Source organism: Aquarana catesbeiana, linkage group LG06 (genome assembly GCF_042186555.1).
Source record: "Aquarana catesbeiana isolate 2022-GZ linkage group LG06, ASM4218655v1, whole genome shotgun sequence".
Taxonomy (NCBI): domain Eukaryota; kingdom Metazoa; phylum Chordata; class Amphibia; order Anura; family Ranidae; genus Aquarana; species Aquarana catesbeiana.
This window is the reverse complement of record NC_133329.1, coordinates 215,177,999-215,202,860: the sequence shown is the minus strand read 5'-3', so window position 1 is coordinate 215,202,860 and position 24,862 is coordinate 215,177,999. Positions and strand designations below refer to the sequence as shown.

The 24,862-nt window shown below is 43.2% G+C and overlaps 1 protein-coding gene across 10 annotated transcripts in view; it reads left to right on the top strand.

The window, feature by feature from the left end:
- METTL22 (methyltransferase 22, Kin17 lysine) overlaps positions 1–24,862 on the top strand; it is a 625,143-nt gene that overhangs the window by 259,127 nt on the left and 341,154 nt on the right. For 9 of the 10 annotated variants that reach the window (XM_073632992.1, XM_073632998.1, XM_073632997.1 and 6 more), the window contains one exon: positions 9,315–9,459. The exons of the other annotated variant lie outside the window; for it this stretch is intronic. In XM_073632992.1, the coding sequence (XP_073489093.1) occupies positions 9,315–9,459 (145 nt within the window). The remainder of the gene's footprint in view (positions 1–9,314; positions 9,460–24,862) is intronic. 10 annotated transcript variants of the gene reach the window in all.

Sequence of the window (24,862 nt, the reverse complement as noted above, 5' to 3'; positions counted from 1 at the left end):
TTATACTCCATACTCCCATCCTATGACTTTATTCAATTTTTTTTGTTTTGTTTTTCATTTTATATAAGCCGAGATAGGGGAGTATGTTTGTCCTACACATTGCCTGCATAGCGCAGCGAATTTTTGCTCCGTTTACCACTGGATCTACAAACCTCTTGTTCTGTTGACGAGGGGGAGAAGGAATATTGGGACATGTTATTTATATACAGATGGTTACGTCAGAGATTCGTGACTCAGCTTCATGCAGCACAAGGAAATGGGGCGAAAGTATGGTGTCAGTACATGAGGCTGGGTTACATAGGTTGCATATGTTTTTTTATGTTCCTATTGCTAACATGTCGGTCAGTGATGTTATCTCCAGTTGGTAGTTTACAAAAGTTAAGGGAGGATGCCCGCACAAGTTGGGGTGGGTGCAGGGCAGGGAGGGGGGAGGGGAAATTTTTACAGTCAAGCCTGCTAATCCATGGTGCATTAAGGAAGTTATGGAAAGGGGAAATGTATACACACAAATATACTAAATGGAAATCGCACATACATCTACTTATATTGGTACTCATGGTGTTGTGCGGATGCTGGGACTTGTTTGTTCCTTCACAGGATCATACAACACCAGACAGAATTGTGGTAGCCTATTTACTGGATATACTAACATGGCGTCTATAAAATTCCTAACTTGGAATGTAAGGGGTCTCCGTGACAGGATCAAGCGGTCGGCAGCCCTTGCTTTCCTACAGAAACAAAGAGCAGACATAATTGCGTTGGTAGAGACGCATATAGAGGGAAGGCTCCAGATGGCCTTACGCAGACCATGGGTGGGATGGGCTTACCACTCTGCCCATACAACCCATGCTAGAGGAGTCTCGATTTTAGTAGCAAAGTCGGTGCATTTCGAAATGTGTTAGGTGCGTACAGATCCACAGGGTCAATATGTATTTTTACATGCCAAATTGTATGGAGAACCGTTTCTTATCATGGCCTTTTATATTCCGCCCCCATTCTGCTCAACTGTAATAACGGAGGGTTTCACCTTCATGTCCCGATTCCCCAATATACAAACAGTGTGGTTGGGAGATTTTAATACCACTCTTTGCCCAGCCCTAGACAGGCTTCAGGTGGTGCGGTCTTTGGGGCTGGAGACGGACAGGACAAGAATTTCTAAGATGATATCTGCCTTCCACTTAGTGGATACATGGCGACATAAGAATCCCAAAACTAAGGCATACTTCTGTTTCTCCAGCACCCATAATTCCATGTCGCGTATCGATTTTGTCTTGGTGTCAAGTTCTCTGACACCGCGCATTATTGATGCTGCATTCTGCCCCAGATTACTTTCTGATCATAGTCCGCACTGGACCATCCTGAGTATCCCCATAGATAAACCTAGGCGTTTGAATCCATTCTGGCTAACCCTATTGCCGGAAGACAACGACCTCCAAAACCTTTGGGAACGCTATTTTACGGACAATGATCAAACAGCCTCCTTTTCAGCAATTTGGGACTCCTTTAAGATATACGTACGTACAACTCTATCTTCCCTGATCAATAAAATCAAGGAAGACTCTGCTGACACTTTTAATAGGGCAATAGCGGAATTAAATGCAACCGAGCAAGAAAATACTTCCAACCCCACTCCAGACATAGCCGTTAGACTTAAACTGCAATCTAGAATAGTAAATCAAATCCAATTTTCTAAAGCCAGACAAAAGCTATTCTTCACCAAACAAAAATTATTCGAACATGGAGAAAAAGCGGGCAAACTACTGGCGTACTTGGTACACAGTGAGGATAGACCCCCGGTAGTCATTACTCTGCAGAGTCCGGAAGGTCACCCAATTACGGATCCTTATACAGTAACAACTAGATTCAGGGATTTTTTTTAGAGACTTGTACAAGACAAAAACAACAGGCTCCACAGATTTGAGAGAAATTTTTTTTCCACAAAATAAATCTACCTCAATTAACGAATGAACAAATAGATCTACTAGAGGCACCCATAAATACAGACGAAATAGCTGTTGCCTTGGCGATTTTTGCTAGATCTAAGTCCCCAGGCTCGGATGGGCTTCCCATTGAGTTTTATTCTCAGTTCAGTGAAGTAATTATACCTAAGTTGCTTAAGTTATATAACCACCTATTTGAAACATTTACGTTAGCCCCATCCATGAGAGAGGCCACAATAATTCTCCTCCCTAAACCAGGGAAGGATCTGGGCTATCCAGAGTCCTACCGACCCATTTCTCTACTCCAAGGAGATATAAAAATCCTAGCTAAGATTCTGTCATTACGACTTAACCAGGTAATATTGTCACTAATTTATGCTGACCAGGCGGGCTTTATGCCAGGCCGTAATACATCCTTTAATCTTCGTAAATTATATATTAACCTACAAGCCGAACATGCGGAGGTTGGTTCAAGAGTGATAGTGACCTTAGATACGGCTAAGGCGTTTGACTCGGTGGAGTGGGAGTATTTGTGGAGGTGCCTAGAGGGATATGGTTTTGGCCTGAAATTCATTAAATGGGTACAACTATTATACCTGTCACCTACGGCCAAGGTTGTAGTTAACGGTTGGACCTCCGAACAATTCAATCTCAGCAGAGGAACGAGACAGGGTTGTCCCCTGTCCCCACTTCTCTATGCCTTGGCCGCGGAACCACTGGCTATATCCATCCGAGCAGATCCGGAAATACGAGGTTTAGAATCAGGCACCCTTACAGAGAAAATTAGTATGTATGCGGATGATATGCTACTATACCTGACAGATTCAGGGCCTTCCCTACAGACAGCATTACAAACCATTGAACAGTTTGGAACATTTTCTGGTTTGAAAATGAATTGGGAAAAATCACAAATTTTGTCTATGGATAGCTTCCCACCATCTGAGATGCAGGCCAACTTACCACTCCAGCGGGTTAGCGTCATAAAATATTTAGGAATTCATGTTTCTAGGACACCAGCTGACTACATTCCATTAAATATAGAACCTCTAATTACACATATAAAATCCAAACTTAAGGTATGGGCTCGTCTCCCATTAGGGGTTTGGGGCCGTATAAATTTAATCAAAATGATTCTCTTACCCAAAATTTTATATGTAATATGACATACTCCGATTTATGTACCCCTAAAATACTTCAAAATCATTGAGGCCCTTCTTAAACCGTTTGTCTGGGGAACCAGTAGGCACAAATTGGCTTGGCAGGCACTCAAAAACCCTACAGATCTTGGAGGCACTGCACTGCCAGACTTTAACCTGTATTATGTAGCGTCACAGATGTCCCAACTATATCACATTGACAAGACAGATAGGGATAGGTTTCTTCAATTACTTTGCCCCAAACGAGTTAAGAGAACTAAGGACTCAATCTACGCGATAGTGGTAGAATCCAGTAGTGCAGAATCACATAGTCACAATAAATCCATGTTGTACCATTATAGCAAAATATGGGTTATAGCTTTAAAGAAACTGGGAATCCCTCAATATGATGATTATACTCTGTTATGGTTTAATAAGAACCTGCTGGAACTTATGCAACTACTAGATGTGGAATTATGGATCGCTCATGGGATCCTATACCTACATCAATTTATTTCAAATGGAACTCTTAAATCCTTCAAAAATCTTGCAGAGGAATTTTCACTCCTCCCTCACATGCTCTATAGATACCTACAAGTCAAACATGCAATGCAGAAGCAATTCCCGGCCCCCTTGCCTCAGTCCACTCCTAATGCCCTTATGGCAATAGTAAAGGATACTGACCCCCGAAAACTAATTTTGGCGTTCTATAATATTTTACTTACCCCCGCAGCCTCTAAACTGGCATATAGTCTCAAGCCCCGCTGGGAAAGAGTGATAGGACCTCTGGAGGATGAGGAATGGGAGGAGGGCCTGGAGTCTCCCAGGGCTGCTTCACTCAAACTATCGGATAGACTGATACAGATTTTTGTGCTTCACCAGGCATATCTAACCCCGCTAAGGGTTGCTAGATATAGGGAGTCCCAATCTGGTCTATGCCCAATGTGTGAGAAAGAGTCGGGCACATTTATTCATCTAATGTGGTCATGCCCTCAGATTCAGGGTCTTTGGACACAGGTAGTGATGTTCCTACATGATAATATGGGATCGCCGGTAATACTAGACCCTAAGCTGTGCCTACTTGGGATACTACCTGAGTCCACTGATAAATACACTAGAACCTTTTTACAGGAAACTCTATTTTCAGTGAGAAAAGTGATAGCCAGGAAGTAGATGAGAAGATTGCCCACAGGTTTTGCTGAGTGGAGGGCGGAAATAAATAATACTTTACCTTACAAAAGATTCATATATACTAACAGAGTATGCCCCATGAAATATGAAAAAATTTGGGACAGATGGCTACAAGACTCAGACACCTGCTCATGATTTAACCTATACATTATGTATTAAATAACATTATGATATAGATGGATGATACTGCAGGACATGAACATAAAAGCACAAGGTCACAAAATTGTATAAGTCTTTATTTGGTATTGGCAAAATGTATGTTCCAGCAAATATATGTTAGAAAACGTAATTGTTAATCCGACAATCCGATCCATCCGATCGTGGCCACCCCCTCGCGATCGCTCCCAGCCAATGGGAATCGTCCCCTGCCTCTGTGTAGTACGCAGAGGCAGAGGTTGTGATGTCATCTCTCCTCGGCTCAGCAGTTTCCGTTCCGGCGCCGAGGAGAGAAGACTTCAATGTGAGTGCACCAAACACACACACACACACACACAGTAGAACATGCCAGGCACACATTACACCCCCCTTTACCCCCCGATCCCCCCCTGATCACCTCACCCCCCCCCCCCGTCACACTGACACCAAGCAGTTTTTTTTTTTCTGATTACTGCATGGTGTCAGTTTGTGACAGTTACTGTGTTAGGGCAGTGTTAGTGTTAGCCCCCTGTAGGTCTAGGGTACCCCCCTAACCCCCCCTAATAAAGTTTTAACCCCTTGATCACCCCCTGTCGCCAGTGTCACTAAGCGATCATTTTCTGATCGCTGTATTAGTGTCGCTGGTGACGCTAGTTAGGGACGTAAATATTTAAGTTCGCCATCATAGTTTTATAGCAACAGGGACCCCCATATACTATCTAATGTTTTAACCCCTTGATTGCCCCCTAGTTAACCCTTTCACCACTGATCACTGTATAACTGTTACGGGTGACGCTGGTTAGTTTGTTTATTTTTTTATAGTGTCAGGGCACCCGCCGTTTATTACCGAATAAAGGTTTAGCCCCCTGATCGCCCGACGGTGATATGCCTGATCCCTGCCATCGCTAACAGTTTTTTTGGTAGCATTTTGGTGAACTGGCAGGCAGCGTCAGGTTAGCGCCAGTACCGCTAACACCCACGCACGCACCGTACACCTCCCTTAGTGGTATAGTATCTGATCGGATCAATATCTGATCCGATCAAATCTATACTAGCGTCCCCAGCAGTTTAGGGTTTTCAAAAATGCAGTGTTAGCGGGATCAGCCCAGATACCTGCTAGCACCTGCGTTTTGCCCCTCCGCCCGGCCCAGCCCACCCAAGTGCAGTATCGATCGATCACTGTCACTTACAAAACACTAAACGCATAACTGCAGTGTTCGCAGAGTCAGGCCTGATCCCTGCGATTGCTAACAGTTTTTTGGTAGCGTTTTGGTGAACTGGCAAGCACCAGCGGCCTAGTACACCCTGGTCGTAGTCAAACCAGCACTGCAGTAACACTTGGTGATGTGGCGAGTCCCATAAGTGCAGTTCAAGCTGGTGAGGTGACAAGCACAAGTAGTGTCCCGCTGCCACTAAGAAGAAGACAAACAGGCCTGTTGTGCCCATAGTGCCCTTCCTGCTGCATTCGCCAATCCTAATTGGGAACCCACCACTTCTGCAGCGCCCGTACTTCCCCCATTCACATCCCCAACCAAATGCAGTCAGCTGCATGAGAGGCATTTTTATGTCCTCCCGAGTACCCCTACCCAGCGAACCCCCCCAAAAAAGATGTGTCTGCAGCAAGTGCGGATATAGGCGTGACACCCGCTATTATTGTCCCTTCTGTCCTGACAATCCTGGTCTTTGCATTGGTGAATGTTTTGAACGCTACCATACACTAGTTGAGTATTAGCGTAGGGTACAGCATTGCACAGACTAGGCACACTTTCACAGGGTCTCCCAAGATGCCATCGCATTTTGAGAGACCCGAACCTGGAACCGGTTACAGTTATAAAAGTTAGTTACAAAAAAAGTGTAAAAAAAAAAAATATATATAAAATAAAAAAAAATAGTTGTCGTTTTATTGTTCTCTCTCTCTCTATTCTCTCTCTATTGTTCTGCTCTTTTTTACTGTATTCTATTCTGCAATGTTTTATTGTTATTATGTTTTATCATGTTTGCTTTTCAGGTATGCAATTTTTTATACTTTACCGTTTACTGTGTTTTATGGTTAACCATTTTTTTGTCTTCAGGTACGCCATTCATGACTTTGAGTGGTTATACCAGAATGATGTCTGCAGGTTTAGGTATCATCTTGGTATCATTCTTTTCAGCCAGCGGTCGGCTTTCATGTAAAAGCAATCCTAGCGACTAATTAGCCTCTAGACTGCTTTTACAAGCAGTGGGAGGGAATGCCCCCCCCCCCACCGTCTTCCGTGTTTTTCTCTGGCTCTCCTGTCTCAACAGGGATCCTGAGAATACAGCCGGTGATTCAGCCAGCTGGCCATAGAGCTGATCAGAGACCAGAGTGGCTCCAAACATCTCTATGGCCTAAGAAACCGGAAGCTACGAGCATTTCGCCGGATGTAAACAGCACCATTGGGAAAGCATTTTATCACACCGATCTTGGTGTGGTCAGATGCTTTGAGGGCAGAGGAGAGATCTAGGGTCTAATAGACCCCAATTTTTTCAAAAAAGAGTACCTGTCACTACCTATTGCTATCATAGGGGATATTTACATTCCCTGAGATAACAATAAAAATGATTTAAAAAAAAAAAATGAAAGGAACAGTTTAAAAATAAGATAAATAAGCAAAAAAATAATAAAGAAAAAAAAAAAAAAAGCACCCCTGTCCCCCCCTGCTCTCGCGCAAAGGCGAACGCAAGCGTCGGTTTGGCGTCAAATGTAAACAGCAATTGCACCATGCATGTGAGGTGTCACCGCGAACGTCAGATCGAGGGCAGTAATTTTAGCAGTAGACCTCCTCTGTAAATCTAAAGTGGTAACCTGTAAAGGCTTTTAAAGGCTTTTAAAAATGTATTCAGTTTGTCGCCGCTGCACGTTTGTGCGCAATTTTAAAGCATGTCATGTTTGGTATCCATGTACTCGTCATGTAAACAAAAAGTGTCAGAAAGGGCTTTGTCTTCAAGTGGTTAGAAGAGTGGGTGATGTGTGACATAAGCTTCTAAATGTTGTGCATAAAATGCCAGGACAGTTCAAACCCCCCCCCCCATGACCCCATTTTGAAAAGTATACACCCCAAGCTATTTGCTGAGAGGCATGTCGAGTCCATTGAATATTTTATATTATGACACAAGTTGCGGGAAAGAGACACATTTTTTTTTTTTTTTTGCACAAAGTTGTCACTAAATGATATATTGCTCAAACATGCCATGGGAATATGTGAAATTACACCCCAAAATACATTCTGTTGCTTCTCCTAAGTACGGGGATACCACATGTGTGAGACTTTTTGGGAGCCTAGCCGCATACGGGACCCCGAAAACCAAGCACTGCCTTCAGGCTTTCTAAGGGCGTACATTTTTGATTTCACTCTTCACTGCCTGTCACAGTTTTGGAGGCCATGGAATGCCCAGGTGGCACAAAACCCCCCCCAAATGACCCCATTTTGGAAAGTAGACACCCCAAGCTATTTGCTGAGAGGTATAGTGAGTATTTTGCAGACCCCCCCAAATGACCCCATTTTGGAAAGTAGACACCCCAAGCTATTTGCTGAGAGGCATGGTGAGTATTTTGCAGCTCTCATTTGTTTTTGAAAATGAAGAAATACAAGAAAAAACATTTTTTTTTTCTTTTTTCAATTTTCAAAACTTTGTGACAAAAAGTGAGGTCTGCAAAATACTTACAATACCTCTCAGCAAATAGCTTGGGGTGTCTACTTTCCAAAATGGGGTCATTTGGGGGGGGTTTGTGCCATCTGGGCATTTTATGGCCTTCAAAACTGTGATAGGTAGTGAGGAGTGAAATCAAAAATTTACTCCCTTAGAAATCCTGAAGGCGGTGATTGGTTTTCGGGGACCCGTACGCCGCTAGGCTCCCAAAAAGTCCCACACATGTGGTATCCCCGTACTCAGGAGAAGCAGCTGAATGTATTTTGGGGTGCAATTCCACATATGCCCATGGCCTGTGTGAGCAATATATCATTTAGTGACAACTTTTTGTAAATTTTTTTTTTTTTTTTGTCATTATTCAATCACTTGGGACAAAAAAAATAAATATTCAATGGGCTCAACATGCCTCTCAGCAATTTCCTTGGGGTGTCTACTTTCCAAAATTGGGTCATTTGGGGGGGTTTTGTACTGCCCTGCCATTTTAGCACCTCAAGAAATGACATAGGCAGTCTAAAAGCTGTGTAAATTCCAGAAAATGTACCCTAGTTTGTAGACGCTATAACTTTTGCGCAAACCAATAAATATACGCTTATTGACATTTTTTTTACCAAAGACATGTGGCCGATTACATTTTGGCCTAAATGTATGACTAAAATTGAGTTTATTGGATTTTTTTTATAACAAAAAGTAGAAAATATCATTTTTTTTCAAAATTTTCGGTCTTTTTCCATTTATAGCGCAAAAAATAAAAACGGCAGAGGTGATCAAATACCATCAAAAGAAAGCTCTATTTGTGGGAAGAAAAGGATGCAAATTTCGTTTGGGTGCAGCATTGCATGACCGCGCAATTAGCAGTTAAAGTGACGCAGTGCCAAATTGGAAAAAGTCCTCTGGTCCTTATGCAGCATAATGGTCCGGGGCTAAAGTGGTTAAAAAAAAATAAAAAGCAACATGCATAGCTGTGAATCGAGCCTTAGGAAAAAAAAAAAAAAGGGGCGGGGGGGTTAGATACTTTTTTTTTCTTTTTTTTTGCTGTATAGGCTCTCATTAAAAACCCATTGTAAATGAATTGAAAAATATAGAGAGCTAGGGGAGATTACCCCATTGGGCTCACAGGCATCAATAAACACTTGATAGAAATTTATACCAACTCCACTATATCCAAAAAGAAAAGAAATTAGAATTGGAACTATGATAAAGACATTTATTAATACGTTCTACTGTTATCTTTCATTTTTAGATATGGCGTGGAGCTTTCATTCTCGCTGATTACATTCTGAGCCAGCAAGATCTATTCAGAGGTTGTACTGCACTGGAGCTTGGGGCTGGCACTGGTTTCACCAGCATCATTATGGCAACAGTTGCTAAGACTGTCTACTGCACAGGTACCACATGTCATTTTATTATATCGCTTATGTTAGACTCTGAATAAATTGCACTAATGCCTTAAGTCCAAGGTAGGATTCTAAATTGGGTTTAAGAGCTTGACATATAAGAGAAAAAATCAGCTATTTCTCTTATGGTATGATTACGTTCCTGGCTTTTAAAGCAATTTTGTGATAATGTTAAAGTATGCTGAAAGCTGAAATAGCTCAGTTATGCATGCATACAGTGCCTTGAAAAAGTATTCACACCCCTTAAATTTTTCCACATTTTGTCATGTTACAACCAAAAACATAAATGTATTGTATTGGGATTTTATGTGATAGACCAACACAAAGTGGCATATAATTGTGACGTGGAAGGATAATGATAAATGGTTTTCAATTTTTTTTTTTTTTTTACAAATATGTGAAAAGTGTGGTGTGCATTTGTATTCAGCCTCCCTGAGTCAATACTTTTGTAGAACCACCTTTTGCTGTAATTATAGCTGCAAGTCTTTTTTGGGTGAGTACACCTCCTAAGTGAAAATGTCCAAATTGGGCCCAAAGTGTCAATATTTTGTGTGTCCACCAATATTTTCCAGCACTGCCTTAACCCTCTTGGGCATGGAGTTCACCAGAGCTTCACAGGTTGCCACTGGAATCCTCTTTCACTCCTCCATGACGACATCACGGAGCTGGTGGATGTTAGAGACATTGCGCTCCTCCATCTTCCGTTTGATGCTCAATAGGGTTTAGGTCTGGAGACCTGATTGGCCAGTCCATCACCTTTACCCTCAGCTTCTTTAGCAAGGAAGCTGTCGTCTTGGAGGTGTGTTTGGGGTCGTTCCCATGTTGGAATACTGCTCTGCAGCCCAGTCACTGAAGTGGGGTGATCATGCTTGGCTTCAGTATGTCACAGTACATGTTGGCATTCATGGTTCCCTCAATGAACTATAGCTCCCCAGTGCCGGTAGCAATCATGCAGCCCCAGGCCATGACACTCCTACCACCATACTTGACTGTAGGCAAGACACACTTGTCTTTGTACTCCTCACCTGGTTGCCGCCGCACACGCTTGACACCATCTGAACCAAATAAGTTTATCTTGGTCTCATCAGACCACAGGACATGGTTCCAGTAATCCATGTCCCTAGTGTCCTTGTCTTCAGCAAACTGTTTGTGGGCTTTCTCGTGCATCATCTTTAGAAGAGACTTCATTCTGGAAGGACAGCCATGCAGACCAATTTGATGCACTGTGCAGCGTATGGTCTGAGTACTGACAGGCTGACCCCCTACCCCTTCAACCTCTGCAGCAATGCTGGCAGCACTCATACATCTGCTTCCCAAAGACAACCTCTGGATATGATGCTGAGCATGTGCATTCAACTTCTTTGGTCGACCATGGCAAGGCCTGTTCTGGGAGGAACCTGTCCTGTTAAACCGCTGTATGGTCTTGGCCACCATGCTGCAGCTCAGTTTCAGGGTCTTGGCAATCTTCTTATAGCCTAGGCCATCTTTATGTAGAGCAACAATTTTTTTTTTTTTTTCAGATCCTCAGAGTTCTTTGCCATGAGTTGCCATGTTGAACTTCCAGTGACCAGTGTGAGAGAGTGAGGGCGATAACACCAAATTTAACACACTTGCTCCCCATTCACACCTGAGACCTTGTAACACTAATGAGTCACATGACACCGGGGAGGAAAAATGGCTAATTGGGCCCAATTTGGACATTTTCACTTAGGGGTGTACGCACTTTTGTTGACAGCAGTTTAGACATTAATGGCTGTGTGTTGAGTTTTTTGGAGGGGACAGCAAATTTACACTGTTATACAAGCTGTACACTCACTACCTTACATTGTAGCAAAGTGTAATTTCTTCAGTGTTGTCACATGAAAAGTTATAATAAAATATTTACAAAAAATGTGAGGGGTGTATTCACTTTTGTGAGATACTGTAAGTCTTTTGCACACTCTAACAGGTTTTCTTCTAAAATTTTGCCCTGTATTTGGCTCCATCCGTCTTCCCATCAACTCTGACCAGCTTCCTTGTCCCTGCTGAAGAAAAGCATCTGTACAACATGAAGCTGCCACCAACATGTTTCAGGGTGATGTGCAGTATTAGTTTTCCGCCACACATAGCGTCTTGCTTTAAGGCCAAAAGTTAAATTTTTGGTCTCATCTGACCAGAGAGCCTTTTTCCACATGTTTGCTTTGTCCCCCACATGGCAAACTGCAAACGGGACTTCTTATGGCTTTCTTTCAACTATGGCTTTCTTCTATGGCGTGAGGTTGAAAAAAAGACACAAGTCCGTCAAGTCCAACCTATGTGTGGGATTATATGTCAGTATTACATTGTATATCCCTGTATGTTGCGGTCGTTCAGTTGCTTATCTAATAGTTTTTTGAAACTATTGATGCCCCCCCTGCTGATTCACCGCCTGTGGAAGGGAATTCCACATTCTTGCCGCTCTTACAGTAAAGAACCCTCTACTCATTTTAAGGTTAAACCTCTTTTCTTCTAATTTTAGTGATTGGCCACATATCTTATTAAACTCCCTTCCGCTAAAAAGTTTTATCCCTATTGCGGGGTCACCAGTATGGTATTTGTAAATTTAAATCATTTTTCCCTCTCAAGCACCTCTTCTCCAAAGAGAATAAGTTTAGTGCTCACAACCTTTCTTCATAACTAATATCCTCCAGATCCTTTATTAGCTTTGTTGCCCTTCTTTGTACTCGCTCCATTTCCAGTACATCCTTTCTGAGGACTGGTGCCCGCAACTGGACGGCATACTCCAGGTGCGGCCGGACCAAAGTCTTGTAGAGTGGGAGAATTATCGCTTTATCCCTGGAGTTAATCCCCTTTTTAATGCATGCCAATATTCTGTTTGCTTTGTTAGCAGCAGCTTGGCAATGCATGCCATTGCTGATCATTTACTAGGACCCCCAGGTCATTTTCCATCCTAGATTCCTCCAGAGGTTCATCCCCTAGTGAGTAGATTGCATTCATATTTTTGCCACCTAAATGCATTATTTTACATTTTTCTACATTAAACCTCATTTGCCATGTAGTTGCCCACCCCATTACTTTGTTCAGATTTTCTTGCAAGGTTTCCATATCCTGCGGAGAAGTTATTGCCCTGCTTAGCTTAGTGTTGTCCACAAATGCAGAGATTGAGTTGTTTACCCCAACCTCCAGGTCATTTATGAACAAATGAAACAGGATTGGTCCCAGCACAGAAGAACCCTGGGGGACCCAGCTTCCCACCCCTGACCATTCTGAGTATTCCCCATTTATCACCACCCTCTGAACTTGCCCTTGTAGCCAGTTTTCAATCCATGTACTCACCCCTATGGTCCATGCCAACGGACCTTACTTTGTACAGTAAACGTTTTATGGGGAACTGTGTCAAATGCTTTTTCAAAATTCAGATGCACCACGTCTACGGGTCTTCCTTTATCTAGATGGCAGCTCATCTCCTCAAAGAAGGTTAATAGATTGGTTTGGTGAGAACGATTCTTCATGAATCCTTGCGGATTACTGCTAATAAAGCTGTTTTCATTAATAAAATCTTGTATATAGTCCTTTATCATCCCCTCCAAGAGCTTGCATACTATCGATGTTAGGCTAACTGGTCTGTAATTCCCAGGGATATATTTTGGCCCTTTTTTAAATATTGGTGCTACTTTGGTCTTTCTCCAATCAGCTGGTACCATTCCAGTCAGTAGATTGTCAGTAAAAATAAGGAACAATGATCTGGTAATTACCACCTGGTCCCGGTGATTTATTAATGTTAAGTTTCCCATGTCTATTTCTAATTCTGGTGCTTCCTGTGATGTGTCATGAAGACTGAGGAGAAGAATAAATTCAATCCCTTCGTCATCTCCCCATCCTTTGTAACCAGATGTCCTTCCTCATTCTTTATGGGGCCAGTATGGGCTGTCCTTCCTTTTTTACTGTTTATATACTTAAAATAGGATTTTTTAAAACTGCTTACCTGTAAAATCCTTTTCTTGGGAATACATCACGGGACACAGAGCCTTTGATAATTACTTAGTGGGTTTGATAGTCACCATCAGGTGATTGGACACTGGCAACCCTAATTACAAGACGAGTTCCTCCCCTATATAACCCCTGCCACATGGAGAGTACCTCAGTTTTGTAGCAAAGCAATAAGTATCCTAACGTATAATCCCAAAGAGGGCAGGAGCTCTGTGTCCCGCGATGTATTCCCAAGAAAAGGATTTTACAGGTAAGCTGTTTTAAAAAATCCTATTTTATTGTTCATACATCACGGGACACAGAGCCTTTGCTAATTACTTAGTGGGATGCCCCAGAGCAATGCCCAAATTTGAGGGGAGGGAGAGACCGATCAGAAAACACAGACCGCCAACGGACAAGAGGACTTTTACCGCTGCCTGCAGGAGAATCTAGTGAATGTATGGACCGAAGACCAAGTTGCAGCCTTGCAGATCTGAGCCATGGAGGCCTGGTGATGCACTGCCCATGAAGCACTAACTGCCCTAGTCAAGTGCGCTTTAGCCTGAAAAGGAGGAATTTTCTTCTTTACACCATAAGCCTGAACAATAACCTGTCAAATCCATCTAGAGATAGTGGATTTTGATGCTGCCTGGTTCTTTTTGGGGCCTTCTGGCAACATAAATTGACCATCAGTCTTTCATATCTGAGCCGTTGACTGCAGATAGATTTTGACTGCTCTTACAACATCTAGAGAGTGTAACAACTCCTCCACAGACTGCGGATCTGGAAAAAAGGACGGTGGGATCACATCTTGATTCAGATGGAATCCTGAACCACTTTAGGCAAAAACGTCGGGTGAGGACGCAACACCACCCTGTCTTTGTGAATAACCAAATATGGCTCTTTGCAAGAAAGAGCTGCTAATTCTGATACCCTCTTAGCTGAGGATATTGCTACCAGAAAAACTAATTTCTTTGTCAAAAGAACTAAAGAAGCATGGCGCAACGGTTCAAAAGGTTGTTTCTGTAAAACAGACAAAACCAAATTTAAATCCCATGAGCACACGGGAGGCTTAAAGTGGATGTAAACCCAATGTCATCCTTTCTAAACTACTGCCATAGGGGTTATCTATAAGGATATACATGCCTTCTGCATGTATCTTTACCTGTCAGATGTCTCCCCTCTGTTATGAGGCCCGAAAAACTGCAGATTCTGTGGGTGGGTCTGTTGTCTGGAGCTTGGTGGGTGGAGTCGTGATGTCAGTAGACTCCCCGCCCACCTCTACACTCCCCTTGTCAATATGCATTTTCTCCTGTGTATTTCTTACACTGAACTTCTACTATGATCTCTAACATCCAGTGAAAAGATAGGAAAGTAACCACATGACTTCAGCATGCCAAATCATGCTGAGGTGTGGAACAGCCAATCCTTGCAGAGCTGCTGAACAAAGGAGTGGGGGTGGGAATTAAAAAATAATCCACGTCTTAGGCTAGTGCACGAGATATGTAAATCACCTGTCACTCACAGCAAGGGGGAGGATTTGACAAAGTTTTTCTCTGTCAAGTTTTATTTTACTGAACAATAAAAGAGGATTGCTCAGAGCTGGATTAGCTCTTTTTGGCAAGACTGGGCTCAAATGATAGGAAATCTTATATTCTACATTATGACATAAAAAAAAAAAATTCAGGTTTACATCCACTTTAACTGGTGGATTCAAGCGCAGTGTCCCCTGAACAAAGGCCCAGATCAGGGAATGAGAGGCAAGCGGTCTTTGAAAGAATACCGACAAGGCCGAAATCTGGCCATTGATAGTGCTCAAGGCCAGCTTCATTTCTACGCCTAATTGTAGAAAAGCAAGAATCCTGCTAATGGCATACTTTCTAGGATGCCACCCCCTGGATTCGCACCAGGAAACATATGCCTTCCAGTTTCTGTAGTAAATGAGCCTGGAGGCCGGCTTCCTACCATTAACCAGAGGGGATAGGACTGGCCCCGAAAGTCCACGGCTCTTCAGAATGTGAGTCTCAACAGCCAAACTGTCAAATTCAGACTTAGTAAGGCAGGATGGAATATTGGACCCTGTGAGAGTAGATCTGGGCATAGCGGAAGAACCCAAGGTCTTCCTTCTGCCATCTTTACGATCTCTGCATACCAAGCCGGGGCCACCAGAATTACCGGCTTCCCTTCCCTTTTGACCCTCTGAAGGAATCGCGGAAGAAGCGGAACTGGAGGGAACGCATAGATCAGAGAGTACTGATCCCATGGAATCGTGAAGGCATCTGACCCTTGTGCTAGTGGTTCCTTTGCTCTTGACACAAAGCTGTCCAGTTTTCTGTTGAACCTGGAAGCCAACATTGACCACTGCCATAGCATTGTCGGACTGTATCCAGACAGGGCAACCTTGCAACCTGTAAGTCCATACCCTGAGAGCTAGACGAATTGCCCGAATCTCCAGAATGTTGATGGGCAAGAGTCCTTCGGCTCTGGACCATCTTCCCTGAGTGGAAGCTTCTTGCAGAACCGCTCATCCGTGGTTACGTCTTTCCAAGTAACTGGGACAAAGAATTTTCCTTTTAGTAGATTTTTGGTCAGCAACCACCAATTGAGGCTCTGGTGTACCCATGGTGATAGGCACATTGGAAGATCCATGGCTTGAACTCTTTGTTCCAGGCCGAGAGAATGCTGCTCTGTAAAGGCCTTGAGTGAAACTGGGTGTAAGGAACAGCCTCGAATGAGGCCACCATTTTCCCTAATAGTCTCATGCATAGTCGAATGGAAGTATTTTTCCTTGCCATGACTACCCAGACCAAATCCTTCATGGCTTTGGCTTTTGACCCGGGTAAAAATACTCTGTTTTGGATTGTGTCTATGACCATACCCAAATACTTCAGCCTTTTTAGGGGCTGTAAGGAGGATTTTTCTGGATTGAGGACCCAGCCTAGGTACTCCAAGTACTCCACTGTGCTGAGCACATTGCAGTGTAATCGTGCTACGGACTGTTCTACGAGTAGCAAATCGTCCAGATAGGCTGTCACTGTTATGCCCTGAACCCTTAGTTTTGCCAAGGGTGGGGCTAGAATTTTTGTGAACACTGGAGGTGCCGTAGCAAGACCGAAAGGTAGGGCCACGAATTGGAAGTGGCGCTGATCCACTGCAAACCTTAGAAACATTTGGTGAGCGGGAAATATTGGCACATGTAAATCTACATCTTTGATGTCTGTTGATGCCAGGAATTCTCCTCCCTGAAGGGTGGAAACCACTGAGCGGATTCAGGTCTTTTAGATCTCGAATAGGTCTGACATCCCCGTTCGGTTTTGGAACCTTAAAAAGGTTTGAGTAGAACACCGACCCTTGCTCTTCTAAGGCTACTTCTATAATCACCCCTTGGGATAACAAACCTTCTAAGGCTAGAAACAAGGGCTTCCTCTTTTCTGGATTCTTGGAGACTCTTGACCTTAGGAAACGAGATGGCAGAAGCTCCCGGAACTCCAGCTTGTAACCCAGAGACACCGTGGAGGTTACCCAATTGTCCTGAATCTCTTCCCGCCAGGAGCCTGCAAACTGCAGCAGCCCCCCCCCCTCGGCCGAGCGGGGGCGCCTCTTCATAGGGAGGCTTTGGAGTTCTGCTTACCAGATCTTGGACCCCCACACTTTTGCCCTTGGCCTTGCCCCGGACCTTTCCCCTAGTATTGGACTGGGGAGGCAATCGCCACTGCCTGGAGGGCGATGCTCCAGGGGCTGGGGAAAGAGAACGTCTAAATGAGGGACGTTTATTCTTAACCGGTAACAACATGGTCTTGCCCCCGGTAATCTTCTGGATATATTTGTCCAGATCATCCCCATACAGGCGTTCCCCATAAACCGGGAACCCAGTCAAATATCTTTTGCATGAAGCCTCAGCTGCCCAATGCTTAAGCCAAAGGGACCCATGTGTACCAGCAGGAGAGTAAGGTGGGATGCTTGCATAATGGCATCAATGGAATCCATAATGGCATCAACCACAAAACACAAGGCCTTATGAAGGTCTGCATAAACCTGGACCTCCTCAGTGGAAAGGAGGTTAAGCACCTGCTTCATTTGTTCCTTGAGGAACTGGCACATGCCAATTGCTGCGACCGCAGGTTGGACCACAGCGCAAGCCACAGAAAAAGAGGCTTTAAACAAAGTTTCCAGCTTTTTATCATTTGGATCTTTGAACCCCTGAGCATTGTCCACAGGACAGGTCAGGCTTTTATTCACACAGAAAATAGTCGCATTGCTGGCACCCCCCATTTCTTGGTTAACTTTTCCTCTACTGGATAAAGCATGGAAAACCTCTTAGGAGGAGAAAATAGTTTATCTGGGTGAACCCAGTCCTCATACAACAATTTCTCCAGCAAGGGATGAATTGGGAAGGTATACACAGCCTGTGGTTATTTCTGAGATCCCAAGGAGGAAACAGAGGATATGGCAGCCTCAGCAGAGGGCAATTTGTATGTGGTATGGACCAACTCAGTATAATATTGCACCTGCACTTTGAGGGCACTTTGAGGGCCTGAGAGGCAGAAGAGAGCTTCTCCTCTTCCCCTGAATTGTCCGACTGCTCCTGATCCCCATCCTTGGATAGGGATACTTCCCCATTATCAGAATGCTCATCCGATAGGGAACCCAGAGCAGAGGAAGGGGATCTACCCCTTTTTTCCTGCTACTTTTCAAGGAAGCTGTGATAAAAGTAGTAATCCTTCCTTCTAAACCATCCAATGCAGCTTTCATAGTGTCTACAGTGACATACACAGGCGCTACAACATTGGGAGAGGCTGCAAAGCCTGACAGGGGCACAGACTCATCTCATGAGGCTGCCTCCAGTCTTTCGGGGGGGGATGGTATCCTGCAGGCATGCCAAGAACCCCTAGGCGGTGATTTCTTAGTGCCTCTTTTACCTGCCCCTGAAGCCCTCTTACGGGGAGACATAGTCCTAAGCTACCAAAGCAGAGATACTAGTACAAATGCAATCACTGTTGTGCCTTAGTCTTACAATATTAACATTAGCTCAGTCTGCACAACCTGATGCCGAATAGGTGTCTTAGATATGCCTGGATCTGAATCCACTGAGATGCTTACTGCCCACAGCTCTGTGTCCAACCTCTTAAAGGGGCTCCGGCATTCTGGGCTTTAAACATAGCTGCCTTGCGCCTGTGCGGCACACGTGCATGGCTCCACAACCACGCCCCCCCTCCTTCCACGCTGAAACCTCTGTAAAAGCACACCCCCTGCGTGCGCTTGTAGGACTGTTATGGCGGCGGCCGGGGGCGAGGTGGGAGAAAAGAGAGCACCTGAGGACTTCACGGGACCCCCGGACTGCGTGGGATCTCCCTTTCATCTTATGTGGCAGAGCCTGCAGCGGAGGAGGTGAGCGGCTTCTCAGACCAGCTTCACTGAGCGTGTATCCTGGATGGCATGTAAGTATACACCAGGTTTGTCTCTTACTCTCTCTGGTGGCGGAAACCAGGTAAGACATGCAAACTACTCAAAAAAAGATGATCCATAAGGTGTATACTTAGGATTGTCTTCACTTACCTTATCCCCGCCACAGGAAACTGCTGATAACAGATAGATCCAACCTTCACCCATCACGGCATGTAACGTTGTGCCAACCTTCGGGGTTCTGGGCTCCTACTCACAGGATCCTTCCCTGGACCTGTAGAAGACTCTGCCAGAAAAACTTTTCGTGCAACTTAATTTTTGTGCACCAAAGCTCTGGATCCCAGAGCCCAATCCTCAAAGAGAGACATTACAGGCAAAACCTTGTTTCTTCTTACACGAGGCAAGGAGTACCATCCATCTGAGGCATATTGGCCCGAGACATGGATCCGGTTGTATAGCTCCTAGGCCCCCACAGAGACCATCACACAGAGCTTTCTTCTTAGCACATCTTTAACATGACCAACCACTGGCAAAAAAACTGAGGTACTCTCCATGTGGGAGGGCTTATATAGGGGAGGAACTTGTCTTGTAATTAGGGTTTCCAGTGTCCAATCACCTGATGGTGACTATCTAACCCACTAAGTAATTATCAAACGCTCTGTGTCCCATAATGTATGAACAAGAAAGAATTTCTTGGGATTTTATTTGCTCTACTCCGCTATGGGTCTTTCGTGTTCTATCTTAGCCACCCTATTTGCACCCTTACATATCTTGTTGCATTCTTTGTAAAGTCTGAATGCTGGTGATGATCCCTCAGCCTTGAATTGAAGGCCTTCTCCTTTGCTTTTATATGCATTTTTACATTAGAGTTAAGTCATCCAGGACTTTTGTTCGCTCTTTTAAATTTATTTCTCAATGGTATGCACTGGCTAATGCTCTTATTTAATATGCTCTTAAAGCAAACCCATCTCTCCTCCGTGTTCTTTGTTTCTAAGATTTTATCCCAATTTGTATCTTCTAGCAAGGTGTGTAGTTGGCTCTTTTGAAATTCAGTGTCTTTGTGTTCACCTTGTGTTTCCTATTTGTATGATTTATACTTAAGCCAATTGACCTGTGATAGCCGTTTCCTAAATTGCCCCGTATTTCTACATCTGTGATCAAGTCTGTATTGTTGGTAATCATTAGATCTAGTAACGCCTTGTTTCTAGTTGGTGCGTCTACCATCTGACCCATAAAATTGTCCTGCAAGACAGGATAATGTACATAATATAACTGGGTACTAACATTTATAGGTAAAGTTGATCCAGGGAAAATCCAATTGCCTCTTGAGGGATCAGGAAGGAATTTTTTCCCCTACTGTAGCAAATTGGAGCATGCTCTGCTGGGGTTTTTTACCTCCCTCTGGATCAACTGAGGGTATAAAATTGGGTATATTGGATTGTACAATATTTTTTATTTTATTTATTTATTGTTTTTAAGGTTCAACTGGATGGACTCGTGTCTTTTTTTCAACCTGACTAACTATGTAACTATGAAATTGTCCTGCAAGACATTTAGGAACTGGCAAGCCTTAGACGAATGCATGGTTCCCTCCGCCCAGTCTATGTCTGGATAATTAAAATCCCCCATTATGATAACTCTTCCCACCCTTGCTGCTAATTCAAATTGTGACAGGATGTCCATCTCCCCCTCCTCCCTCGGGTTAGGGGGCCTATAGTATGCTCCCAGTATTATTTTCCCTTAGCACCTCCTCCCTAGCTCCCTTAGTGATGTCATCTCTCACATTCACTTGTACATTATTCTTGATATAAAGGCATACCCCTCCCCCTTTTTTACCCTCTCTATCCCTTATGATAAAGGGAATACCCTTTAATGGTTGCCAGCCAATCATGAGAGCTGTTGAACCAGGACTCCGAAATTCCCACAAAATCTATTTCCTCCTTGTTCAACTGTATCTCTAGTTTACAGTATCAATTGTTTTGTAAAATATGAAAGATGATGTTTTACGCTGATTAAATACATACCTAACATGTCACGCTTTAAAATTGCGCGCGCCTGTGGAATGGCGACAAAGTACGGAACTTAAACTCCATAAGCGACACTTTCACCATTTTTACAGATTACCTGTTTAAAATTAGAGGAAGTCTAGTGCTAGAATTATTGCTTTCACTCTTATGCTCGCGGCAAACACCGTTTACATATGCGTGCACAGCTTGCATGTGTTTTCACTTCTGTATACAAACATGGAGGGACGGGGGCTCTTTAACCCCTTCAGATCCGCGCTATAGCTGAATGACAGCTACAGCGCGGATCTGCTTTGCCGAGAGGCCGACAATAGATGTCCTCCCCTTTGCACACTCCCTGCGTGCCCCCTGTGATCACCGAGTCAATGAGACTTGGGTGATCACAGATCGGAGTATGGGGTCTATCCTGACCCCTTACCATGTGATCATCTGTCAGCCAATGACAGCTGATCACGCGATGTAGACAGAAGATCGGTAATCTTTTTTTTTTTCCTTCTCACGCTGACAGCGCAAGAAGAAAAAAAAAGCCAATCACTGGCTTCTATTGAAGGGACATCGGTCCCGAAGAGGAGGAGGTGAAGCCACCTCATGTGTGCCCAGCAGTACTGCCTGCCAGTGCTACGGTGCCATGAATCAGTGCCCACCAGTACATAAGTGCCAGCAATCCGTACCACCTATCAATGCCCACAAGAGCCACCTATCAATGCCCACCAGTGGTGCCTATCAGTGTCACCTACCAATGCCGATCAGTGCCCATCACTGTCACCCATCAGTGCCCATCAGTGCCAGCTATCTGTGCCACCTATTGGTGCCCTTCAGTGCCACCTCATCAGTGCCGCCTATTAATACCCATCAGTGCTGCCTTATCAGTGCCCATCAGTGTAGCCTCATCAGAGTACATCAATGAAGGAGAAAAATTACATGTTTGCAAAATTTATTAACAAAATATAAAACCTGTTTTTGTATTTTTTTTTTTTTTTTTTTAATTTCTGTCTTTTTTAAATTTTTTAACAAAAAATAAAAAACCCAGAGGTGATCAAATACCACCAAAAGAAAGCTCTATTTGTGTGAAAAAAAAAATTTGGGTACAGTGTTGTATGACCTCGCAATTGTCATTCAAAGAGTGACAGCGCTAAAAGCTGAAAATTGGTCTGGGCAGGAGAGGGGTTTAGGTGCCCAGTAAGCACGTGGTTAAAAAAAAAATCCTTTTTTTAAATTTTTTTTTATTACTTATACTTTTTTAATCCTATTACAAGGATTGTAATCATCCCTTGTAATAGAAATAAGGATGACAGGTCCTCTTTATGGAGATATCTGGGGTCAAAAAGACCCCAAATCTCTCTTCTATCTTTAAAAGCAAAAGCTCAAAAAACACAAATTTGATCCTTTGCTTTAATAAAAAAAAATGTGCTTATTTCTACCCTAGATGTTACCGCATAGTGTCACTCCGGTCCTCCAAGGCCATAGAGGCGATCAGAGACAATCTTGTCTCTGTCCGCCTCTGTGACCAGCCAGCCTCACCATCAGATCGTTTCTCAGGCGCGCCAATAAAAAGGGGGTATACACTGAAAACTTTCCCTGATCATTTTAACCACTTGACGACCGGCCACTGTATATTTACGTCATTTTTTTAAAGATGGATATCTCGGTAACGGCAGTAGCTGCTGCCACAACCGAGGTATCCATCTTTAGGGCCGGCGTTTCTGCACATGATAACGGTGGTCTCTGCGGCGGGTTCGCCGCGAGATCACCGTTATCGGCAGCGGGAGAGGTGCCACCCCCCTCCCGCCGCTCTCCCGCTCCCTCCGCCGCTTACCGGAGCCGTCGGTAGCGGCGGAGGCGATCGGGTCCTTCCTGTGCCTGGGTATAGAGACGAGTGAGGCCAAGATGGCGCCCACCCATCTCTATACCATAGGACGGCCGGAGCGACGTCATTACGTCGGCTCCGCCCACTTCTCTTAAAGGCACAATTTTTTTTGTGTCATTTTTTTTTTAAACGACTTTTTTTTTTTTTTGCATTTTAGTGTAAATATGAGATCTGAGGACTTTTTGACCCCAGATCTCATATTTAAGAGGACCTGTCATGCTTTTTTCTATTACAAGGGATGTTTACATTCCTTGTAATAGGAATAAAAGTGATCCAAATTTTTTTTTTTTTTTAAACAGTGAAAAAATAAATAAAATAAAAAAAAAAAATAAATAAAATTTTAAAGCGCCCTGTCCCGACGAGCTCGCGCGCAGAAGCGAACGCATATGTGAGTAGCGCCTGCATATGAAAACGGTGGTCAAACCACACATGTGAGGTATCGCCGCGACCGGTAGAGCGAGAGCAATAATTCTAGCCCTAGACCACCTCTGTAACGCAAAACATGCAACCTGTAGAATTTTTTAAACGTTGCCTATGGAGATTTTTAAGGGTAAAAGTTTGACGCTATTCCACGAGCGGGCGCAATTTTGAAGCGTGACATGTTGGGTATCAATTTACTTGGCGTAACATTATATTTCACAATATAAAAAAAAATTGGGCTAACTTTACTGTTGTCTTATTTTTTTATTCAAAAAAATGAATTTTTTCCAAAAAAAGTGCGCTTATAAGACCGCTGCGCAAATACATTTCAAAAAAAAGTATTGCAATGACCGCCATTTTATTCTCTAGGGTGTTAGAAAAAAAACAATATATAATGTTTGGGGGTTTTCTAGCAAAAAAAACTGTTTTAAACATGTAAACACCTAAAATCCAAAACGAGGCTGGTCCTTAAGTAGTGCAAGAGTGCTGCTTAAATCAAAGAAGAAGGAAGTACTCCACAATAGCTTGTCCTGGAAATGTTAATGTTAGTGCAGAGTACTCAATAAAGACAAATATTTGTTTTCACAGTGCACATACTGCACTGCATTTTTGAGCTACTGTAATAATAACTTAACAAAACCAAATCCCTCTGGTGCTAAATGTTATAGAAATAAAAAAAATAAAGCAAAGATTTCTGCTCCTCCTAGAATGACTCATAACATTTATGCCTCTTATGTGATCTTTTCTATTTACTGCTGATCTGGTTTGCTCAGTTTCATTTGATTGATTACCCTGAAGTCATTGTTAATCGCTGTACACTGCTCAGTAAAACATGGCTCTTTACAATTAAAAATTGATTTCAAGGGAAATTAAAACAGGAGTCTGAAGTGCAAGAAAATTATTATGTGGGAAGCATGTACATGCCAGCTATTTTATACAATCTTTCATAACCTAGGTCACAGCATCAGTGTGGTCTGCTTTTTAAAGCTCTCATTTATGAGCCTATGTTTGTCATATCTTTTATTAAATACAGAGGTTTTTTTTAAAGGAGACCTGAATTGCTGGCATAATGCACAAAAAAAATAGTTTATATTCTCTGCATGTGGTGTCCTCGTTATTCTGTAGCATTTAATGGTACTTCATTAGTAAGATAACCTGCAAGGCATGGTACTTACCGTAGCCTCTTATTGTCCAATCTACAGTGCATCCAGAAAGTATTCACATCGCTTCACTTTTTCCACATTTTGTTATGTTACAGCCTTATTCTAAAATGGATTAAATTCATTATTTTCCTCAAAATTCTACACCTACACCAAAATCCACCCCATATTGACAACATGAAAGAAGTTTGTTTGAAATCTTTGCAAATTTGCTAAAAATAAAAAAAAAAAAAAAAAAATCACATGTACATACAATGAGGAAAATAAACGATTTAATCCCCTGCTGATTTTGTACGTTTGCCCACTGACAAATGATCAGTCTATAATTTTAATGGTGGGTTTATTTTAACAGTGAGAGACAGAATAACAACAAAAATATCCAGAAAAAACACATTTCAAAAACGTTATAAATTGATTGAAACATACAGCAGGGGATCAAATACTTTTTTTCCCTCACTGTAAGTATTCACAGCCTTTGCTCACTACTTTGTTGAAGCCACCTTTGGCATCAATTACAGCCTCAAGTCTTTTTGGGCAGTGGTTCTCAACCCTGTCCTCAAGTACCCCCAACA